General features: G+C 35.6%; 1 protein-coding gene across 2 annotated transcripts in view; it reads left to right on the forward strand.

Annotated features, from left to right (window-relative positions):
- Nucleotides 1–22,610, forward strand: part of LOC127872798 (transcriptional adapter 2-beta-like) — a 35,222-nt gene extending 12,612 nt beyond the window's left edge. For both annotated transcript variants that reach the window (XM_052416202.1, XM_052416203.1), the window contains exons 9-16: nt 1,602–1,681; nt 4,855–4,926; nt 5,474–5,541; nt 8,580–8,635; nt 13,115–13,146; nt 15,068–15,177; nt 15,543–15,605; nt 16,361–22,610. In XM_052416202.1, coding sequence (XP_052272162.1) covers nt 1,602–1,681; nt 4,855–4,926; nt 5,474–5,541; nt 8,580–8,635; nt 13,115–13,146; nt 15,068–15,177; nt 15,543–15,605; nt 16,361–16,486 — 607 coding nt within the window. In that variant the 3' untranslated portion in view covers nt 16,487–22,610. The remainder of the gene's footprint in view (nt 1–1,601; nt 1,682–4,854; nt 4,927–5,473; nt 5,542–8,579; nt 8,636–13,114; nt 13,147–15,067; nt 15,178–15,542; nt 15,606–16,360) is intronic.
- Nucleotides 22,611–24,103: the final 1,493 nt, after the last annotated feature.

Raw genomic sequence — 24,103 nt, forward strand, 5'->3', positions numbered from 1 at the left:
CAAAATAAGCCAGATATTTAATTCTGAAATTGAAAACGGCTGTACAGCCGAATTCGCCAGCATGTATACCATACATGTACGATGTGAATCTAAACTTAATTTAACGGTTTATTTGAATTCCTGCAACGATATCTATTCATACGACACACGAACACTGACTCCGATCCTAATACAAAGACGAATGCTTCGGTTATTGTAGGAAAATATGTACGTCACAATCGGCTCGGGGCGCTAATTTTTCTTTGCTGCATTTTATGAAATTCGGCTTTAATGTATAATTTTTCTTGCCTATTTTGTGTTATTGTAACATATTTTATCAATATATTACAATCAAACACATATAAAAAATCGTATATACCCGCTTTAATATCAGAAAAGAAAAAAAGCATGAAATGAAAACATGTCTTATACAAATCCGGTATATTTAGCAGTCTGTCCATAGGGCATTATATTTCTGGAGGTTTTTGCACAACGCTTTCAAATATTGAGCTGATATTTGGTATGTTAGTCTACCTACATGACTTCCAGATGAAGTGTGAATTTTGTTCCTGTCCATTGATTTTTTGCAAAGTTATGCACCTTGACCTGAGATTTTTTTCTGATTTTTTTTACGCAAGGCCTTCAGATATTGAGCTGTTTTTTGCATGAGAGTCCACTAGCTGCATGACTACAGATGAAGTGTGATTTTCTTGAGTCCTTTGAGTTTTGGCAAAGTTATGGGCATTGTTCTTAACAAACAATTCTCTCTGAAATACTTGCTGCGCGCCTTTAAATCGCTGTAGGGGTCATTGTGTTTCACAAACAGAGGTCTGGTTGTTAACCAGGTTTTCCGAAGGAAAAAACTGGTTATTAGATTGGCGAATGCTGGCGGGCGGGCGGAACAAGCTTGTCCGGGCTATAACTATGTCGTTCATTGTCAGATTTTAAAATCATTTGGCACATTTGTTCACCATCATGGGACGGTGTCGCACGAAAGAATCACGTCAATATCTCCAATGTCAAGGTCGCCACGACTAAAAATAGATTTTTTAAAAAAACAAACTTACAAAGGGGGTTAATTTTGTTTGTTCATTTCAAAAGTTCAGTTTGAGTTTTCTCCCTTTATCAGATTTTTTTTTCACAATGAAAACCTGGTTTTGTGACAATTTTGTCCCTTGTTTTATTAATAAGCTTATGTGTGGGCTTATAAGCAACTAATAGAAAAAAGGTAATTTTATAAATCTGTGCCAACTGACCAGCAAACATGAAACTTTCTCTGTTAAAACAGTCTTTAACCCTTTACCACTTAGATAAGTATTTTCACACATTTGTAGTCCCTTAGAAATTGAAATGTTATTAAAAACCTTTTTACTAGATTCAAGTTTTTAAGGCATCATTTCCAACCCATCGATGCTGATGAGCAGCAAACAGCATAAAGCCTGAACAGACTGCGAGTTACTGGCAGGCTATTCTGGTTTTGTGCTGGACTAGCCTGTGCGCACTGCTCAGGCTAATCAGGGATGACATTGTATGCCTATGCATTAGGCGCCAACTTGCCAGAGTGCAGCTGATACTAGTAATCAAGGCTGTTTGTTGGTTCAGTGCCATGTGTTGTGTTCCAGGGAGTTTGAAGAGAGGATGAAGCCCTTTGCCCAGTGTCATTCCTGTAAAGAACACATGGAGCTACTGGACAATCACCAAAGTATGTGCAAACACGGTTCACATTTAAGCACCTTGCCTTCTAAGATCACTCCACCTTGACCTCCATAAAATAAAAAATGAAAATAATTTATGGACAAAATCTCCCCAGGAATTGCTTAGCAGAGTTTTGTTTAATTATGTAAATGTTGTTTTTTAGCTCTTAACAATTTCTTTGCCCAACAGTGGTCAGCAGCATTATCGTGCACTAACTTGATGAAAATGTCATTGTCCATTATATTTAAATATCAAACAAATGGCCTCTAAAACTTCATAGTTGTAGCGTTTTGTATGCCCCCGGATCGAAAGATTGGGGGTATATTGTTTTTGGCCTGTCTGTCTGTCATTCATTCATTCATTGTGTGTGTCCCAAAACTTTAACCTTGGTTAAAGTTTGAAAACTTTTGCATTATTGAAGATAGCAACTTCATATTTGGCATGAATGTGTATCTCACGGAGCTGCACATTTTGAGTGGTGAAAAGTCATGGTCAAGGTCATCCTTCAAGGTCAAAGGTCAAATATCATTGTATTTTTCTTTCCTAAAACTTTAACCTTCGTTAAAGTTTGGTCATAATTTTTTAATATTGAAAATAGCAACATGTGTATATTTGGCATGCATGTGTATCTCATGGAGCTGCACGTTTTGAGTGGTGAAAGGTCAAGGTCATCCTTCAAGGTCATAGCTCAAATTTATGGCTTCAAAGGGGCACAATAGGGGGCATTGTGTTTCTGACAAACACACCTCTTGTTTGGCTTTTTTTTGGTTCCAACATTTTATGGCCTACAATGAACTGGGTATTAAAATAATTTATTTTCAACTAGATACCAGCATTAATATTAAAATTAAAAATCTCGCTTTTGCTTGAAATTTAATTAGAACGGTGTAGTATTTGTTAAATCAAATTTATTAACTGTATGATTAATCCAAATATATAAGTCAGGGGTGTGATTTTTCCGCGGATTTCCGCGGATCGGGTTGTCCCGTATGTCACTTCTGAGATTTGCGTAAATTCGTTTTAAAAAATGTGGGGAAGAGGGGCTACCACCGATTCCGCGAACGTATTTCACAAGCGACCCGAAATATCCGCGGCCCGCGAAATCTCTCCGCATTTTACACTGGTAGATTCTACCATAGCATTTTTAAAACGAGCCATATAATTGGCAGTCGTTTCCCAATCTTCCAATTAAAATCGTGTTCTTAAAATGCGCTCTGTGATTTGTTTGCAAATGGCGCCATTGTGAAGAGAAAATTAAGATTATTGAAATAACAAATAGCAATTGAATAAACGACTGACATCACCTAGTCTGATAGGAATAATGAAATGTGTTTGTCAAAAAAAGACTACGTTTTAGATACAAGCAACACATATTTTGTTAAGAAATGTGCCCACTGAATTTGTGTCACGGAAACCAGTGTTTGCAAATTGGAGTGTAGTCTACTCGCGAAGTAAAACAATTTAGAGAGTATCGTTCGAACATGGAAATAGACAAGCATGATTTGATTTTTATATGTCGGTGTATAATCAGATTCATATGCATATTCTGCTTTATTATGTTTGTCACGCTGTTCAGTTAACTGAAATAGCTTTGAACTGAGTGAAGATGTGAAATGCACGATATTGAAAGGTAAACAAATTAAATATATTAATTTAACTCAGTTAATACATCATTAACACCAGAAGAACACTCAAATGTGATTGTTTATATTTAGTCTATTAACTGTCATTCAATACATTGAAAAACTGCTGCTATTGATCACAATAAATTCTTGCTTCACTGTTTACTTTGCATCCTCAGTATGATTAATGTGAAGTTTAACAGGTTTTCATAAAGAAATATTGTTATGAATACAAAAAGTTGTTTATTTTAATGTCTGTTTTTATGTTTGTCATTGCGCTATGCGCGCCATTCGCGTAGTCAAAATCAGTAAACAGAATTTTCCTCCCCTCTGACTTTGCCTCAATCACACCCCTGATAAGTATAAAGTATTATAAATATAAATGCTCCTCATATAGTTTTTAGCCCCCAAGGGTTGGGAGGCATTAGCTATTGCCTTTGTCTGAACCTGCTTATGAAGATGATATTTAAGAATGGAATGTTTGCTGCAAAGTATTTTTGCAGAATTATGGCCCTTTTTCATTTTCTCCATTGTAGAAAATAATGTCCCAAAAACGTTTCAATTTGCTTTTGAATATTGGGTTGATCTCGCTCAAATGTGCACAGTTGAATAGCTTTAATGTGAAGATGAACATAAAGCAATTTATTTTACAGAAAGTTTTTTTCAGAATAAGGCAGTTCTTTTTATCTGTTTTTCCGCTAAAGTGTGTTTAGTCCCCAAATTTTGATTTATAGTCCTCATTAAATACTGCATGAATTTTACTAAACCTTGGACAGTTTAATGAGTGTAATGTGAAGAGAATGTTAAGGAAAGATCAGGTTTTGGCAACATTTTGGCCCTTTGTCTGTTTTTCCACTTTAGAGTTTTATCTTTCCAAAATGTTGTGTTTTCAATTTCTCTTCAACTGTTTGGCACAGAGCATTTTAAATATCACAGCTTAGTGACCTTAATGTGAAAATGCTTTTTAAGGAAGGAATTATGGCTGCCTTGAGTTTTGACAGAATTATTGCCCTTGTTTGTTTTCAATTGTAGAATATAGAGAAGCTTTGTCTGTGTCCAAGCATGTGTAGTCGGGTCATAAGTGTTGTGTATATATGAGCAGTGTTCTGAGAAAACTGGGCATAATGCATGTGCGTTAAGTGTTGTCCCTGATTAGCCTCTGCAGTCTGCACAGGCTAATCAAGGACGACACTTTCCGCTTTTATGACATTTTTCGTTAAAATGACGTCTCTTCTAAGCAATGATCCAATTAAGATGGAAATAGTCATCCCAGATTAGCCTGTGCGGACTTCACAGACTAATCTGGGACGACAATTTTGGCACATGCATTATGCCCAGTTTTCTCAGAACATGACACATATGAACAATTTGAAAAAATATTGTAACATGCTGTGAAAGTATTTTCAATATGCTAAACTAAGGGCTTGTTGCAGCACCTTTCCGTTTCATTCTAGATTTTCTCAGTACCCGGAAGCCGTATTGAATCCCTCCTTACAGTTTATATACAACAGACTACTGTAACCCAAACACTGTTCATTAGATTGTAATTTTATTGCAGAAGAAAAAGATCTCAAAACTAGAATCAAAGAACTCGTGCATTTACGAAAGAATGGTATCACCAAACTTGAAGGTTTGTACATTTGTTTGGTGTTGTATAAATATGTTGAACGGTAACCTTTGATTAGGGTTTTCACATGTTCACAGGCACTAAAGTCTTATTCACTCAAGGTAACATTGGTATTGTCAGAGACTTATGACAGTATTTAACAGCGCTGGATTCCCTTATGTTATGCATTCTTTTGCTTTTAAAGTCTCTTGTCTAAAACTAAATTTGGTATCGTCTGTGCAGTGCATTAAAAAGAGAAACAATTTACACTGAGAATTAATTTTGACCATATTTTGACAATATGTCACTCATTCAAATCTAATAAAAATTTAAATATGTGTTATTTTCTTTCAAATTTTCAAAAGTCGTTTCCTATCCTTATAAATCATAAAAAAAACTAACAGAAAAGGCTTGAAACCAAATTTAGTTTTTCTTCCTTCTGGTGGTTAAAAGAATATTTTCACATTGTCTTGTAATATTAGTTCTTGAAAGAAGACACTAAATTTTAACAAATCAATGTGTGTCTGCCTATGGTCGAAATTAATTTCCAAATGTGTCTGTATTTTCACAGAAGTTCAAAAGTTTGTGGATGAAAGATTGAAAAGAGACAAAAAGAAAGATACCAAATTTAAAAAGCTAGTGAGTATACTGTCATTAGTTTCTTCTATTCACTCTTGCATTCTCTTTTGTATCGTTACTGTATACTGTCATTAGTTTCTTCTATTCACTCTTGCATTCTCTCTTGTATCCTTACTGCTCAGTTGTCGCTCAGGGCTTTTTTTCCTTATACAGCAATGATCAAACGGATGTCAGCAAAATTCCACCAAAATTAATATACCCCTGGCATCTACTGATACTGGGAGGCGTAAAGCAATTGGCCTGTCTGTTCATTTGTCCGTCCGAGTTTAATCCAAAATGAGGCATTTCGACTTACATCAGTAATGCTCCCTACAAAGCATTGATACTTGCATTAACCCTTTCAGTGCGGGAACCAGATTTTGAAGGCCTTTGCAAACAGTTTGGATCCAGATGAGACGCCACAGAACGTGGCGTCTCATCAGGATCCAAACTGTTTGCTATTCTGATAGTGTTCTTTGAAAAAAATCGAAGAAAATGCTAATTTTAGAAATTCAGCAGAAGACATTTTAGCAGACGACAAATTTCCCAGCATGCAAAGGGTTAATGTTCTCTATGACAACAACTGAACACACCCACATCACCTGACCTCATTTTGGTCTGAATATTGACATACTTTTGGACTAAAGACCACAATTTTAAAGATCCAAATTGGGGTTTAATCCAATATCACTCGTTTCTTCTAGCATCAATACTGTTGTCTACACAGTTTCATAACTAAATGGATGTTATTTATGAGCATTGTCAACAAACCTACATAACCTGACCTTATTTCTTGAAATTTACCTCCTTTTGGACTAATTCAGAAAGACAATTTCTGAGTTTATGCAAAATGATGTATTCTTCTTTAGATGAATACTGCATGCTAAAACTCTTGAATACTTGAATGGATGTATTATGGATGTAACACCCAACACACCAAGATGACATGACATCATTTTGACCATGGGATTTACCTTCTTTTGGATTTAGAAAAATGCTTGGTTTACCCAATATGATAGTTAACATCATTACTACTTACACATAAGCTTTGATGATGAAATTAAACATTCGGCTCACTAGCATCATTTGACCTCATTTGACCATTGACATTGAATGAATATGGGCTAAGACTATTCAAATGGGCCACTGAGTCAATATTGACATAACTGCATTATGGCGCATCAACGTTCATTGAATGCAACATCTGATTATTTTTGGCCCTATGACCAAACTTGTTGTAGTACTTATCTGCATTGAAAAAAAGCCCTGTGATCTGTTAGGCTCCAGTTTATTTCCTGTACCTCAACTGCCTTGTTCATGCACCAGTTTGCATGATGACTCTTTCTGTATCACTTGTATAATCTACCTCTTAGTACTAATGTCATACTAATTCCTCATATCTACATTCCTCAATGTCATTTGAATTGTTGTTGTGCTGCTCATTTGTTGTTCTGCTTCTATATTTCTTTTATTTCACTGTTGCAGATTGCATATACTTCTGGTTTTAAACTGACATTTCTTTACTAACATTATAAAAATTTGTCTGAAAAGCAAACCAATAAGGGATGTGATTTTACTGAGTATTATTCCAGATCTGATTGACTCATTGGACATTTTTGTGATTGCTGTAAATTCGAGCATTGTTTTGAGAAAACGGGGCTTAATGCATGTGCGTAGTGTCATCCCAGATTGGCCTGTGCAGTCCGCACAGGCTAATCAGGGACGACATTTTCCGCCTAAACTTTATTTTTGGTAAGGAGGGACCTCACTTAAACTTAAAATACCATAAAAGCGGAAAGTGTTGTCCCTGATTAGCCTGTGCGGATTGCATAGGCTAATCTGGGACGACACCTTATGCACATGCATTAAGCCCAGTTTTCTTAGAACGCAGCTCATTTGTTTTAAAAATGGTAGTGACAGCATACAAAACATTCTTTGGCGTATTTTATAAAAGGTCTTCCCGATAAAAACAATCTTTAAACCAGTCTACAAAATACACTTTAATAATTAGCCACATATTGCTCTAGAAGCTGTTTCCCAATCTTTCAATTTAAATGTGTATTCTTTACTGATTTGATTTGATAACTGCATTGGTATAAAATGATTGAAATTTATCATTATAACCAATGACTTTCACTGAATCTTGTTGATTTACATTGCAATAATGGATATTTCTAGAACAAACTGTGAATATAAACGAGAATGTCCAAATTGGCACAGAAACTGTCTTGGTTAGCGCAAGTGGGATGTGTCTACAATGTGAACTACAGATCTTGAGTAAAATTGTCACTGATAAACTGCTTACCATATTTTGAAAGTAAATGCTTTGTTAGCATAATTCACAGAGGTCAGGAAACAAAATGACAAACATTACAGAATTCACTGCAATTAAAACTGTTAAATTAGTCTGTGAATGTTACCAAAAAAGGTGTTTAGAAATAAACCTTGTTGGCAAGTGTGTCAATTCTTCTTTATTAAATATGGTTATCACGCCAGTATGCACATCTCGGTGTCCAAGATCAGTCAACAGTTTTGTACTCAATCATACCCCTAAGCAAACAGTGAAAATCACATCAGAATAAAATTTTATTCAGTATCTACTGTTAAAACATTTTAACAATTAGACGTTTTAGCTCACCTGAACAGAACGTGCTCTTTGTAAGCTTTTATGATCACCTTTTGTCTGTTCTTTGTCTGCAACACTAACCTTGTGTACACTCTAAAGAGTGTCAGATCGTCATGAAACTTGGTCACTTGTCTCATTGGTATCTGAGCTGAGTTTAAACTGGGTCACATGTGCTCAAAAAGTAGGTTACAATGTAGAATTTAAGAAAAAAGCTTGTTAACTTTCTGGAAGTCTATTATTATAGTTTAATTGAAACCTGGTCAGATTATTTGCCTTTATGCTATCTCAGCCGATTTCAAAATGGTTTCTGTTAAAAACTTAAGTATTCACATTTTCAGTTCAATCTTTATGAAACTTGGTAGTAACATTCGTTTAAATGATATCTGAGCTGAGTTTAGAATGGTTCCATGTTGTGTTTTATCTCTGGTTCCAGATGAACAGTTCGCAGATCAGAAGACATTCAATGGTTTCAAGAAACATAAGCGACGAGTAAGCAACAATTAATTGTTATTGTTTCAATTCCTTATTCTATAGCTGTAAATGACTTAGATTAACTTAAGAAAGATATTTTTACAGATAATTCAGATCAATGTTACATTGTATTTGATCTCTCCAATCAGATTTCAGCTGAAACTATGAATCAAATGTTGATCTTAGAATTCTTTTTGTGTATCTGTCATTAAAAGAAATAGGTAAACAAATAATTTGCCCATGCCAGATGACAAATTTTACAAAATTTGTAAATTATCATAGCTATTTGTTGATCATTTGTTTTTAGCTCATCTATTTTTTGAAAAAAAATTATGAGCTATTGTCATCTTCTTGGCGTCGGTGTCTGTCTGGTTTAGTTTTGCGTTTAGGTCCACTTTTCTCAGAAAGTATCAATGCTATTGCATTTAAGCTCGGTACACTTACTTACTATCATGAGGGGACTGGGCAGGCAAAGTTAGATAACTCTGGCTTGCATTTTGACTGAATTATGTGCCCTTTTTATACTTATAAAATTGAAAATTTTGGTTAAGTTTTGTGTTTAGGTCCATTTTATTCCTTAAGTATCAAAGCTATTGCTTTCATACTTGCAACACTTACTAACTATTATAAGGGGACTGTGCAGGCAAAGTGATGTAACTCTGACTGACATTTTGACAGAATTATGTGCCCTTTTTATACTTATAAAATTGAAAATTTTGTTAAGTTTTGTGTTTAGGTCCACATTTTTCCTATAGTATCAAAGCTATTGCTTTCATACTTTCAACACTAACTAACTAACTATCGTAAGGGGACTGTGCAGGCAACGTTATGTAACTCTGACTGACATTTTGATGGAATTATGAGCCCTTTATACTTGAAAATATGTTTAAGTTTTGTGTTTTGGTCCAGTTTACCCCTAAAGTATCATAGATATTGCTTTCATACTTGGAACACTCGCAAATTATCATAAGGGGACAGTAAAGGACAAGTTGCATAACTCTGGTTGTCATTTTTACGGAATTATGGCCCTTTTTTTGACTTTGAATATATGGTTACATTTACTTCTAAAGTATCAAGGCTATTGCTTTTAGATTTCAAATACTTTCATGCTATCATAAGGGTACTGTACCTGGCAAATTGAATTTGACTTTGACCTTTGAATGACCTTGACTCTCAAGGTCAAATTATTAAATTTTGCTAAAATTGCCATTACTTCTTTATTTATGAATAGATTCAATTGATACTTCGACTAAACAACTATTACCTTACATACGACATAACTTTTTGCTTTGCTCAATCTGTCAGTCTGTCGGTCGGTCAGTCTGTCCACCAGGTGGTTGTCAGACGATAACTCAAGAACGCTTGGGCCTAGGATCATGAAACTTCATAGGTACATTGATCATGACTCGCAGATGACCCCTATTGATTTTGAGGTCACTAGGTCAAAGGTCAAGGTCACAGTGACCCATAATAGTAAAATGGTTTCCGGATGATAACTCAAGAACGCTTAGGCCTAGGATCATGAAACTTGATAGGTAGATTGATCATGACTCGCAGATGACCCCTATTGATTTTCAGGTCATTAGGTCAAAGGTCAAGGTCACAGTGACCCGAAATAGTAAAATGGTGTCCGGATGATAACTCAAGAATTCTTATGGCTAGGATCATGAAACTTCATAGGTACATTGATCAGGACTCGCAGATGACCCCTATTGATTTTGAGGTCAATAGGTCAAAGGTCAAGGTCACAGTGACAAAAAACATATTCACACAATGGCTCTCACTACAACGGAGAGCCCATATGGGGGGCATGCATGTTTTACAAACAGCCCTTGTTTAAATTAAAGATCATCTTATAAATGACCACCACACCCTCACACTATAATTTTAATGCCCCTGGTAGGGTGGCATATAGCAGTTGAACTGAGCGTCAGTATGTCAGTTAAACATGTCCGTCTGTCCGGAAAAAAAACTTAATCATTGGCCATAACTTTTTCACTTTTGAAGATAGCAACTTGATATTTGGCATGCATATGTATCTCATGGAGCTGAACATTTTGAGTGGTGAAAGGTCAAGGTCATCCTTCAAGGTCAAATGTCAAATTTATGGTGTCTGTCCGTCCGAAAACTTTAACATTGGCCATAACTGTTTCAATATTGAAGATAGCAACGTCATATTTGGCATGCATGTGTATCTCGTGGAGCTGAACATTTTGAGTGGTGAAAGGTGAAGGTTAAGGTCATCCTTCAAGGTCAAATGTCAAAGATATGGCGTCTGTCCGTCTGAAAACTTTAACATTGGCCATAACTTTTTTTTGTATTGAAGATAGCAACTTGATATTTGGCATGCATGTGTATCTCATGAAGCTGCTCCTTGAGTGGTGGAAGGTCAAGGTCATCGTTCAAGGTCAAATTATTTATTTTTAATTCAAAGCGGCGTTCTTATGAAGCTGCACATTTTGAGTGGTGGAAGGTCAAGGTCATCCTTCAAGGTCAAGGTCATCCTTCAAGGTCAAAGGTAAAAAAAATAATCAAAGCAACGTTCTCATGAAGCTGTACATTTTGAGTGGTGGAAGGTCAAGGTCATTCTTCAAGGTTGAGGTCATCCTTCAAGGTCAAAGGTAAAAAAAATAAATTCAAAGTGGCGTTATCATGAAGCTGCACATTTCGAGTGGTGGAAGTTCAAGGTCAAGGTCATCCTTCAAGGTCAAAGGTCAAACAAATATATAAATAAATTCAAAGCGGCGTTATCATGAAGCTGCACATTTTGAGTGGGGGAAGGTCAAGGTCATCCTTCAAGGTCAAGGTCATCCTTGAAGGTCAAAGGTCAAATTTTTTAAAGTTCAAAGCGGTGTTCTCATGAAGCTGCACATTTTGAGTGGTGGAAGGTCAAGATCATTGGTCAAGGTCATCCTTCAAGGTCAAAGTTCAAAATAATAATAATGCAGGTAATTTCAAAGCGGCGTTATCATGAAGCTGCACATTTTGAGTGGTGGAAGTTCAAGGTCAAGGTCATCCGTCAAGGTCATCCTTCAAGTTCAAAAACAAATATTTCAAAGTGGCGTTCTCATACAGCTACACATTTTGAGTGGTGGAAGTTCAAGGTCAAGGGCATACTTAAAGGTCAAAGTTAAAAAAAAAAATCAAAGTGGCGCAATACGGGGCATTGTGTTTCTGACAAACACATCTCTTGTTTTTTTTCAAACATGGTTAAAAAACACAAATATTTATTTTTATTATTTTATTTTGAAATACCGTCCAACCATCCCACGCAAGAATCCCCCCCTAAATTTTTATTATGTCCCCCACTATAGTGGTGGGGGACATATTGTTTTTGCCCTGTCTGTTGGTTGGTCTGTTGGTCTGTTTGCGCCAACTTTAACATTTTGCAATAACTTTTGCTATATTGAATATAGCAACTTGATATTTGGCATGCATGTGTATCTCATGGAGCTGCACATTTTGAGTGGTGAAAGATCAAGGTCATCCATCAAGGTCAGAGGTCAAATATATGTGGCCAAAATCGCTCATTTTATGAATACTTTTGCAATATTGAAGATAACAACTTGATATTTGGCATGCATGTGTATCTCATGGAGCTGCACATTTTGAGTGGTGAAAGGTCAAGGTCATCCTTCAAGGTCAGAGGTCAAATATATGTGGCCATATTCGCTTATTTTATGAATACTTTTGCACTATTGAAGATAGCAACTTGATATTTGGCATGCATGTGTATCTCATGGAGCTGCACATTTTGAGTGGTGAAAGGTCAAGGTCAAGGTCATCCTTCAAGGTCAGAGGTCAAATATATGTGGCCCAAATCGCTTATTTTATGAATACTTTTGCAATATTGAAGATAGCAACTTGATATTTGGCATGCATGTGTTCCTCATGGAGCTGCACATTTTGAGTGGTGAAAGGTTAAGGTCATCCTTCAAGGTCAAATATATGGGTCAAAATTGCTCATGTAATGTCACTTCTGCAATATTGAAGCTAGCAACTTTATATTTGAAATGCATGTGTATCTCATGGAGCTGCACATTTTGAGTGGTGAAGGGTCAAGGTCAAGGTCATCCTTCAAGGTCAAACGTCATAAAGGGGGACATTGTGTTTCACAAACACATCTTGTTTTATATTTGTTTGCATTTTTTTTTTTGCATTTTTGGAAGTTAATATAATAAATGACCACACCCCTCTCCACTTCACCCCTCCCTCCTGTGATTGAAATTGAGATATGTCCCTACACCTTTTAAAAGAAAAATAGATGAGCGGTCTACACCCGCAAGGCGGTGCTCTTGTGTTTTGAAGTCATCGTTTGTACTACCCATGCAAGTCATAATCATAAGATGTCAAATAAAAGTAGCAATATACGGGTCACTAGCTATTTTTTCAGTAGACAATTTTGAACACGTTAGCACATCTTGACAGTTATATTATGCACATTCATATGAGTTTTTGCCATCTTGAAATTGAAATGTTTCTATTTTACCATTTCAGCGAAAACTTCGATATACTCATAGACGAAAACGGTATGTATTGTTTAAAAAAAATTCCGCAATTTAAGATGATACACATTCGAGTACAAAAACATAGAGAGAAAAAAATATGCTTATAGAAAGGCTTCAGAAACTCTTGAACAATTATTTTCACTGGAATATAGGGTAGCTTGTTAGCACCTTCTTGTAAGACATGTAGAATTCATACTACCTTTGTGTTAGTCGTTTTTGTTTGGATGTCCATCAAGAGGCTTTCTTGGCCATTACTTTGCCATGTATAAATGAATTTTAACCTAATAAAGCACAGATGCAAATCATCATAAAGGGAAGTGTTGCGTGTAATACTAGTCTCCCTATCTCAAAGGTCAAGGTTACACTTAGAGGTCAGATATCAAATGTGGCCTTCAAACAGCTAAACAATTTCTGTGTCATCCTAAACATGTTTGCTATATATTGATGGATTTTATAATTAACTTGAAACAAACCCAACCATCCTTAGACAATTTATTTTGTATTACACCTGACACACTAATTCAAAGGTCAAGCTCACCTGACACACTAATTCAAAGGTCAAGCTCACACTTAAAAGATCAAATGTTGAATTTTGCAATTGAACAGTTATACATTTCCTGTCTCAGCCTCAGTTTGCCATAAATTGATGATTAAGGTCACAGTTCAAGTCAACGGTCAAGTTTGGTCTTAAAGCAGATTGTCTGGATTGTTTCTCTGTCAATATTTAAAAAAAAAAAATTTACCACTACTGACCACCAAGTGGAGATAGCATGTTGTGTGTTATACATGTCTCCCTTCCTAAGAGTTAAATGTTACTCTTAGAGGTAAAATTTTTATTTTGCCATTGAAAATCTTGTTTTTCAGTTGAGTGGAGTGTTGAGACAGAAGTGGAATGTTGGGGCATATGTGTTCTATCGACACATGTTGTCTTGTTAAATGCTTAAAAAGCCAGAATTGGCTCATATTGATTAGACTGAAAATATATTTAAAAATCATTTGGTATGGGAATATATTTCACTGAAAACCAAGCTTATCGATTTTTATGCTCCCCCCCAAAAAATTGGGGGGAGCATATAGTCGCCGCTTCGTTTGTCCGTCCATCCGTCCGTGCACAATTTTTGTCCGGGCTATTTCTCAGCAACTAATCACCGGAATTCTATTAAACTTTATGGGAAGCTTCACTACCAAGAGGTGATGTGCATATTATTAGCCGGTTCTGGTCAGATGATTTTTCACAGAGTTATGGCCCTTTTAAATTTTCCATTAACTGTACATATAGTGCAATTCTTGTCCAGGCTATTTCTCAGCAACTAATGACGGGAATTCAATGAAACTTTATGGGAAGCTTCACTACAAGAGGACATATGCATATTATCAGCCGTTTCTCGTTGGATGATTTTTCACAGACTTGTGGCCCTTTGAAATTTTCCATTAACTGTACATATAGTGCAATTCTTGTCTGGGCGATTTCTCAGCAACTAATGACTGGAATTCAGTGAAACTTAATGGGAAGCTTCACTACCAACAGGAGATGTGCATATTATCAGCCAGTTATGGTCGGATGATTTTTCACAGAGTTATGGCCCTTTGATTTAAATTGAAATTTTCCATTGTACATAAAGTGCAATTCTTGTCCGGGCTATTTCTCAGCAACTTATTACGGGAATGCAGCTTAATGGGAAGCTTAACTACCTTGAGGAGATGCGCATGTTATTTGTGGGTTCTGGTTAGATGATTTATTTAGAGAGTTATGGCCCTTTGAAATCTTTTATCTGAATATATAGTGCAATATTGTGACAAAAAAACCACCTTTTGGGAGCATCACCCGTCTCCGACGGTTTCTTGTTAATCCTTCCAAGATGAAATGAGGTAAACTATTTCCATCCCGGCACTTAGAAATGTCTCTTTATGTAATTTCTTGACTGTTGTGTGTACATTGTAGAAAAGCCCTTGTGTTCCGACTTATTAAACAAAGATGACAGTGACTTCAAGATTGTGAAGGAGATGTCGCAGTGCCCCGGTTATGACCTGCTCTCCGGGAGGGAAAAAAGGGTAGGAGTCTTGGGGATCTTTTGTCCTTTATTTAAGCATTGAAACACTGTGTTTGTGTACTTGATACTTATACACCTGCTTACCCAGGCAAACTTTGAGTATAGGTCTTGTAAACAAAAATATTGTTTATGCGTCAATATTCTTTCAGTACCTTGTGTTAATTATATCGTTCTGTTTTTCAACTTTTAAGGTAATGAATTCCAAGTATGTTGCATGTTAATACGAGGTTTCCTGTTAAAGTGAGTAGAATATCAACTCTGTAAAATAAATCTAGCTAATACTCTGGTGACAAATTATAAAAATATTAGACTTTTGTCTAAATTAAGTTTATGCATTTTACAATTTCGGCTTCATTTCATTTTCAGTTATGCAATTCAATAGGCATGACTCCAGCCAATTATATGACGGTTAAAACCTGCATTGTGAAGGTAATACAAAGTTTCATTATCGAGAATTGTCATAAAATGTGCTGCGTTTTAAATGCATAAAAACTCAACATAAACGTGAGCCAGCCTATTGAGGGACAACTCAATACTTGGTCAATCTAAAAATCATTTCAAATCAAAGGGGACATGGGGTTTTCTGTCACATACAAAATTTGTTTAACAAATCAGTAAGGTGAATTTCATTGGTCGAATGATCATTACATGTATACAAAAACTGTGATAAGTCAGAGCTTTGCGAATCTGCAACAAGTGCTTGACAAGGGACATAATGCTTTTGTTATATTAATAACAAATAAACAGTACCTTCACAGTTACTTCCCTTTTGCTTGGGGTATACATGTCACATTTGGTTTGTTTACATCAGATTTTTTTTATTTGTCATCAGTATAAATATGTGTGACCTACTTTCATTTGCAATAATTTTGCGAGAACCTAAAGATGATATTTAACAAAATTCAGTATCGTCTCTATGAAACAAAAAATATACGTAGCATCTACATTCCGACTATGCATAACACACAGGCTAATCAGGCATGACACTTTCTGCTTTTTCGATACTTTCATTTAAAGGCATTCTCTTTTTAGAAAACTCTGGTTAAGGCGGAATCGGTCGTACCTAATTAGCCTGTGCAGACTGCACTTGCTAATTTGGGACAACACTTTACGCACATGCATTGAACTCCTTTTTCACAGAGTGAAGCTAGTATTATATGTGCCCTGTGCTCTTTGGTTGCCAGGACTTCCTGCAGCAGCGTCGTCAAGGGTTCCCAGTGAAGATCAGGTATCCTAGCAACATGGACAAGACCCATCGGCGGCGCATCATGAGTTTCCTTGCTGATAACGGCTGGATCAGTCATGTCTGAGGGCGGCTAGACAAGCATTGCTGTGATATTTAAGTGTCCGTGATTTTACTCATTACCAATCAGATATGCAGTTTTTAGCTCACATGAGCACAACGTGCTCATGGTGAGCTTTTGTGATCGCCTTTTGTCCTGTCGTGCGTCCGTCGTCAACATTTGCCTTGTGAACACTCTAGAGGCCACGTTTATTGTCCGATCTCCTAAACTTGGTCAGAACATTTGTCCTAATGATAACTCGACCGAGTTCTAAAATGGGTCATGCTGAGTCAAAAACTAGGTCACTAGGTCAAAAAAAGGAAAAACCTTGTGAACACTGTAGAAGTCACATTTGATGCCCAATCTTCATGTAACTTTGTCAAAATGTTTGTCTTGATGATATGTTGGTTGAGTTCAAAAATGGTTTCGGTCCATTGAAAAACATGGCCGCCAGGGGGCGTGGCAGTATTCCTTATATGGCTATAGAGAAACCTTGTGAACACTCTAGAAGTCACAATTTTTGCCCAATCATCATGAAACTTGGTCAAAACATTGGTTTCATTGATATCTCGGAAGAGTTCGAAAATTGTCCAGATCGGTGAAAAAATATGGCCGATAGGGGGCGGGGCAGTTTTCTCTATGTGTATATTGTGAAAACATGTGAACACTCTAGAAGTCACATTTTTGGTCCAATCTTCATGAAATTTTGGTGAGAACATTTGTTTCCTGGATATGTCGGTCGATTTTGAAAATGGTTTGGATTGGTAAAAAACATGGCCGCCAGGGGGGGGGGGGGTTCCTTATGTTTATATAGTAAAAAAAGCTTGTGAACACTCTAGGAGTCACATTTTTTGTCTTGATCATCATGAAATTTTGTCTTAACATCTATTTTATAGATATCTCGGACCAGTTCGAAAATGGTCATGATCAGTGAAAAAACATGGCCACCAGGGGGCGGGGCACTTTTCTCGTATATTTATTTGTAAAAAAAGCTTGTGAACACTCTAGAAGTCACATTTTTTGTCCAATCATCATGAAACTTGGTCAAAACATTGGTTTTATTTATATCTTGGTTGAGTTTGAAAATAGACGTGATCAGTGAAAAAACATGGCCCACAAGCCCAAGGGGTGGGACAGTTTTCTCTATACGTATATAAGAAAACATGTGAACAGTCTAGAAGACAAATTTTTTGCCCAATCTTCATGAAATTTGGTCTGAAGATTTTTTCCTGGATACGACAGTTGAGTTCAAAAATGGTTTTGATCCATCTGAAAATGAACGCTTGGGGGGGGGGGGTCATTTTCCTAGTGAACACTCTCAAAGTCACATTTTTTGGCCAATCATCATGAAACTTGGTCAATACATTGGTTTTATTGATATGTTGGATGAGTTTGAAAATGGTCGTGATCAGCGGAAAGACATTGACTGCCAGGGGATGGGGCAATTTTCTCTATATGTATCTAAGAAGCATTTTCCTTATATATATATTTAAAAAAAATCTGGGTATTAAAAACATGGCAACCAGGGTGGGTGGGGTAATTTTCTATATAGGCCTTTTGTGAATACTTTGGAACACCTTATTTTTAAAGTCAGTCTTCTCATACCAATAATTTGAAATATTGGCCGAAGAGTTTTAATCTTTGTTTTTTTTTCATCTTAGTCTCTGAGGTGAGCGACCAGGGCCCTTTGGGGCCTCTTGTTTAATGTGTGTGTTTTCCTTTAAAAAAATAAAATTAAATTAAAGACCTTTCTAGTTTAATAGATTTTACGTTTTAAAGGCTTCATTACCAGCTCTAAAGATACTAATAAGCAGCAAACAGCATAAAACCTGAACAGACTGTGAGTTACTCGCAGGCTAATTTGCTTTATTGCTGTTTGCATACAGCCATTTTCACTTTGATCCTGAGAGAGAAAGGGTTAATCATCGACAGACTCTTCCAGATTTGTGATAGTCTTGACTGGAATATTTATGTGAAAATGAGGCAGAATTTGAGATTGTTGCAAGACTGTGTCTGGTTGGTAACAACACTAACTTAAACAGGTCTCATGTATGAAATCTGTTTTAAGATCTTATTTCTTTTTAGCAACACTTGAAAGGAGTGTTTTCTGTTCAATCTTTCAATCAACATTTATTTATTTTATTTTATTTTTTTGTTTAAGTATCTATGTTACAGTTTTTTCATATTAGAGCTTTTCAGTATGAACTCTGCCAGTAACTACATTTTTCGTTTATCGACTATTACGAAAATCTTTAAGAAAATGCTTCTGGCAATACTGTCTTTCTAAAATACAGCAACAAATGTGAATGCTCATAAAAGTATTTAAGTGTATTACTATTACTTATTATGTCCTGCTTTTTGTGCTTCTATATAAAAATAAAAACTAGGTCATATTAAACATGAATGAACATGCCTAGCTTATTGTCCCCTACTGGTTTCACCAAAGGGGACTTATGGTTTGCGCTCTGTGTGTCTGTCTGTCTGTGAGTCTGTCTGTCACACTTTTCTGGATCCTGCGATAACTTTAAAAGTTCTTAATATTTTTTCATGAAACTTGAAACATGGATAGATGGCAATATGGACATTATGCACGTCATTTAATTTTGTTCCTACGTCAAAAATTCTAGTTGCTATGGCAAAAATAGACTAGAAATACTGCTGAAAGTGGTGGTTTTCTGGATCCTGCAATAACTTTAAAAGTTCTAAATATTTTTTCATGAAATTTGCAACATGGATAGATGGCAATATGGACATCATGCACGTCATTTCATTTTGTTCCTACAGTCAAAAATTGTGGTATTTTTTCTGAAAATGGTGGAATTTCTGACAATGGTGGAGCCGGTAGGGGACCATATTGCTTGACAATAGCCTTGTTGGACCATAATATGCACACTTTCGTAACACAGTGCCTATTATAAATTGACAGAATTTACAGCTGCATAAATATTGTTACAAACCCCACAAGAAAAAGCTGTATTTGTCTGTATATGTTATGTCTGTTGTCTCAAAACATTACACAATCATTGCAAATATTAATTCATGTTCATGGTTGTATAAGTCTGACTTGAGTATCTCTGTTACCATAATGGAAGTGCATTAACTATCATTCAGTATTTTTCATTGTGTTATTTGAGTTTGTTTGCATATTTTTATGCCCCTCCTCCCCCCAAATTTGTGTGGGTCTAAGAATTGTTTTTTTTTGTAAGTATCTTGTTTCAATGTCCCTAGTTTCCTCTAATGTTTTGATGCCAGCCTTTGACTATTTTATTATCTCTTCTGCCCGAATAAAGTTTACCAAACAATGAAACGTTTTGTTCATCAATAATGTTTTTACGAAGCTTTTATACTTGAATAGATGATGTCTATAAACACTATCAATCTACCCACATTACCTGACCTCATGTTGACCTTGATAGTGACCCACTTTTATTCAGGTCAAAATTCTTCATTAAGCCAAAATGGCCCTCTTGTTTGTCTTACATCAATACCCATAGCTACAAAGTGGGATACTTGAATGGTTTGAACACTATTGACACACGGACGTTACCTGACGTTATTTTGCTATTGATATTGACCTACATTTGGACCAAGACTTATTCAGTAGGGTTCAAATTCGTGGTTTACTATAGAGGATATATTTGGTCTAACATCAGTACCACTTGCTAATCATCGTTGCTACTTATATGGTTACTAACTATGGACTCTCTGAATGCTCACACATCACTGGCCTATTGTTGACCTTGACATGGATCTTCTCTCAGACAAAGTCCTATTTTAATCAATTCTTACAAGGCTTGAATGGGGGAGCATAGGCGTTAATTGAATGCAGCATCTTGTTTTATTGTATTAATTATTTTACCTGGGTGCATATTTCTACTGACCTAAGCAGTTGAATAGCACTTTCATTTAGCATAATATGTTACATATAAGATGCATGTTGCTCACAGTGTATAACTGTAGATTGTTCTCAGGTATGGGGCTTTGAATCAGAATTATTTAACTAGTGTCAAATATGAAGCAAAATGTTTACTGTGATTTAACTTTTATGACATATATAGAAGCGTTGGGACACAACACCTCCATATAATTATTTTGAGTTATTTAATAAGTTTTGTGTCAACTTGTGGAATAAGAATTTTTTCACAATCCAAACATTTGACTTTCCTTTCATAGAAAAATTGTGTTTTTACATTAGATGTTTGTAATTGAATGTTTACCTCTTTTCCTTTTGTTGGTTGGCTCAATACATTCTTTAAAATGATCATTTAGATGCAGCATATATGATGTTGTTATGCTACTTTCTTCAATTTTAAGTTGAAAGCAGTGTTTGATGCATATACTTGTAGCATGTATATATTTTATGTAAATTATTTATTGTAAGTCATTAAAATTAATAATAATTTGTGTTTTTTTACTTTCCATTTTTACACTGATTTTGTTGCTGAAATCTTTTCCAATATTAATTTTCAGAAATAAATTTGTATGTGATTGACTTTTGAAATGGAAATTTATCATGACTTTTGTCTTGTATAAAAATTGAATTTATTGAGAAAAAACACGTTTACCTTAATTCAAATGATTAATGATCCGGGATATTTATTATTTAACCAAATGTAATATGACATTTGAAAATAAGATATAACAACTTTAGATAGGGACATTTATTCGGTAAAGAAGATTGAAAATAATTTCCAGACATACATTAATCTTTGATCATCGTGAAATTAAAGCACATGCAATGTTTATTGTTAATATACATGAAACTTTTTATTTTGAATCACTTTGTATAGTTTGTTTAAGCACTGCTAATTGTTGTGGTCTGTTTGTAAAATATGTTAAAATTTGAGCGGATTGCTTAATTTCCTTTCAAAAAGAAAAGCACTGTTGTTGATAAAGAACTATATGAGCCAGTTTAGTGTTTGGTTTAGAGTTAATTATCAAAATCTTGATTGTTTCAATTGACATTAATTTCTTGTTAAAATCTTTATTTCTGTTGATGACATGATATTTGTTGTTGTTTTTTCATGGAAAAGCCACTCTTAATGCATGATGAGTTGTCCAGTATCAGTCACTCTTAATACCTGAACATGATGAGTTGTCAGTCAGTGTAGTCTGGTTCTAAACACATCTGAGTGTGAAGTGCTCAAGGTGACCTATTGTGTTCACCCTGTCCAGTTATCATTTTGTGGTGTAGTAGTCTTGATGAAACTTTGTCAATATGTGTCTTGTTCTTAGACAACTGGGCATAATGCATGTGCGTAAAGTGTCATCCCAGATTAGCCTGTGCAGTACGCACACTTCTGCTTAAAATATATTTTCGGTAAAAAGGGACTTCCTTTAAACGAAAAATACCATTAAAGCGGAAAGTGTCGTCCCTAATTAGCCTGTGCGGACTGCACAGGCTTATCTGGGATGACACTTTACGCACATGCATTTTGCCCAATTTTCACAGAATAAGACACATATGAACATCTTGCCATTTTCAAAGCTTAGCTCAAATCTTGGTCATGTGTGTTGGTCTACTTTGGCCTTGAAACACGTTAGTGTTTCACAAAAGCACAGCTTTGAGACAAAAGTGGAAATTGGGGCAACTAGTACCCTATGGACACATGTCGTGTTCTTTTAGGTCTATCATATTATTCTCTTACTGAGTTCTTGCCTTCTATAGATCTGTCTTTAACAATTCTGTGAACTCAGTTGAGCGCTAAAGGGCCATCTGGTATTTTTTGTCATTTCTTACTTTAACTTCAGTAGGCTGAACATTCCGCCTTATTTTGACTTTTATAGTCTGCACTCTCTAGTTCTCATAATACTTGTGCATTTAAACCTGTGTTCCAATAAAACTTCTCATTTTGATTCCAGAACACCTTCAGATAGACAGTGAAGTTTAATAATTTGTGTGCTGTGAGATAAAAATTAGACATATTGAGCTAGACTGCGTTCTATCATGTTGATAATCTGTTAGATGGTTGGTGTTCTTGATGTATAAGTGGTTGTACCGTTTTCCTGATTAATTGCAATCAAACTGTTCATTGATGTTTGTTTATATTTTATACCTGATTTAATCAATTTTTATATTTATTTGTATGTGTAAGGGCAAAATGCTCTTGAATTATAATATATATACAATAAAAAAAAACTTTAAACAAAATTGGTATTGGTTTTGATTGTTGTTTCAAATGTAGATACAATACTATGTCTAATTTTCATTTGGAGGCTATCTGTAAATGTGGTGCGCTTTGCATGGGAGCAGTTGATTTTTATGCCCCTTTTCGAAGAAGAGGGGGTATATTGTTTTGCTGGATGTCGGTCTGACTGTCAGTAGACCAGTTTGTTTCCGATCAATAACTTGTCAATGAATTGAACGATTGGCTTGATACTTCACATGTGCCTTGGACAGTAGATGACCCCTAAGGTTGCTGTCACAATAAGTGAAAATTGTTTCGGATCAATAACTTGTCAATGACCAGTAAATGACTATAGAAATTTGGGTCACTAGTTCAAAGCCCTGTTCGGAGGGCATATGTCCCGAAAGCTCTCTGCGAGCTTTTGTGATCACTGTTGGTCCATATTTTGGTCATCAACATTTGCCTCGTGAACATTCTAGATTGTCTTCATCAATGCAGATGATTTATTCCTATGTTTTCTCTACCGAGTTTGAAACTGTCAGGTTGAGTGAAAGACAATGTTAATTTAAGAAAATGCTTGTGAACACACTGAGAATGTTCATTAATTTTCAATGAACACTTTCCGCCTAAACTCGATTATTGGTAAGAAGGGACTTCCTTGAAACTAAAAATACCATAAAAAAAGTGTCGTCCCTGATCAGAGGTGTCAATTTTCAGGATTATTCCTGAATTCAGGATTTAAGCCCTCAAGGAAATCTTTTGATATTGATATAAATCAGAGGATTGTTTTGGTTATTTTAAGCATTCTTGTCACAAAATGTCACTCTTAAACACAAATTATTGACCTTTGGCATATTGTTTACAAAGGAAACATAATTTAATGAAACATTAAAACTCTTTTGACTCTGGTCCCCAAATTCTAGGATGATTTTCAGGATTTTAGAATTCGGTAAATTGACACCCCTGCTGATTAGCCTGTGTGGACTGCACAGGCTAATCTGGGAAGACACTTTACGCACATGCATTAAGCCCAATATTCTCAGAACAAGATACAAATATATATATATATATATGTGTAATACTAAAACAATTAAATTTTTGCTGTGTTGATTCAGTAGAACGTGTCCCTGTTAATACTAAGATTAACTATACATGTACCATAAAATTGTGTGAAGTGTTCAATTCACCCTTCAATGGTTAGAATTCATGTTTTCATTTTCCTCTGCACAGGTACATTTGATTTGAATCGTTCTAGACGTGCTTTTGGTTTGTAATAAATTCTTGGGCAAATGTGTGGTTCTGCAAGCCCTCAAACTGCTTTTAAACCCCCAATGCTATGAATTGAACTTTCTAAAGTGGTGATCCCAATTGTGATCATTTTATGTAAAGTTTTGCCGTTGTGTTGTAAAAGTAGTGAATAAGAAAAATGTTTTTTCTCCATACAGGCTTTCGTCCATAACTAATCTCTCTCAATTTTCGGACAGTATATTTTACCACGCTTTTCTACAGAATTTGG

This window comes from Dreissena polymorpha, chromosome 3, assembly GCF_020536995.1.
Source record: "Dreissena polymorpha isolate Duluth1 chromosome 3, UMN_Dpol_1.0, whole genome shotgun sequence".
In the NCBI taxonomy this organism is placed as follows: domain Eukaryota; kingdom Metazoa; phylum Mollusca; class Bivalvia; order Myida; family Dreissenidae; genus Dreissena; species Dreissena polymorpha.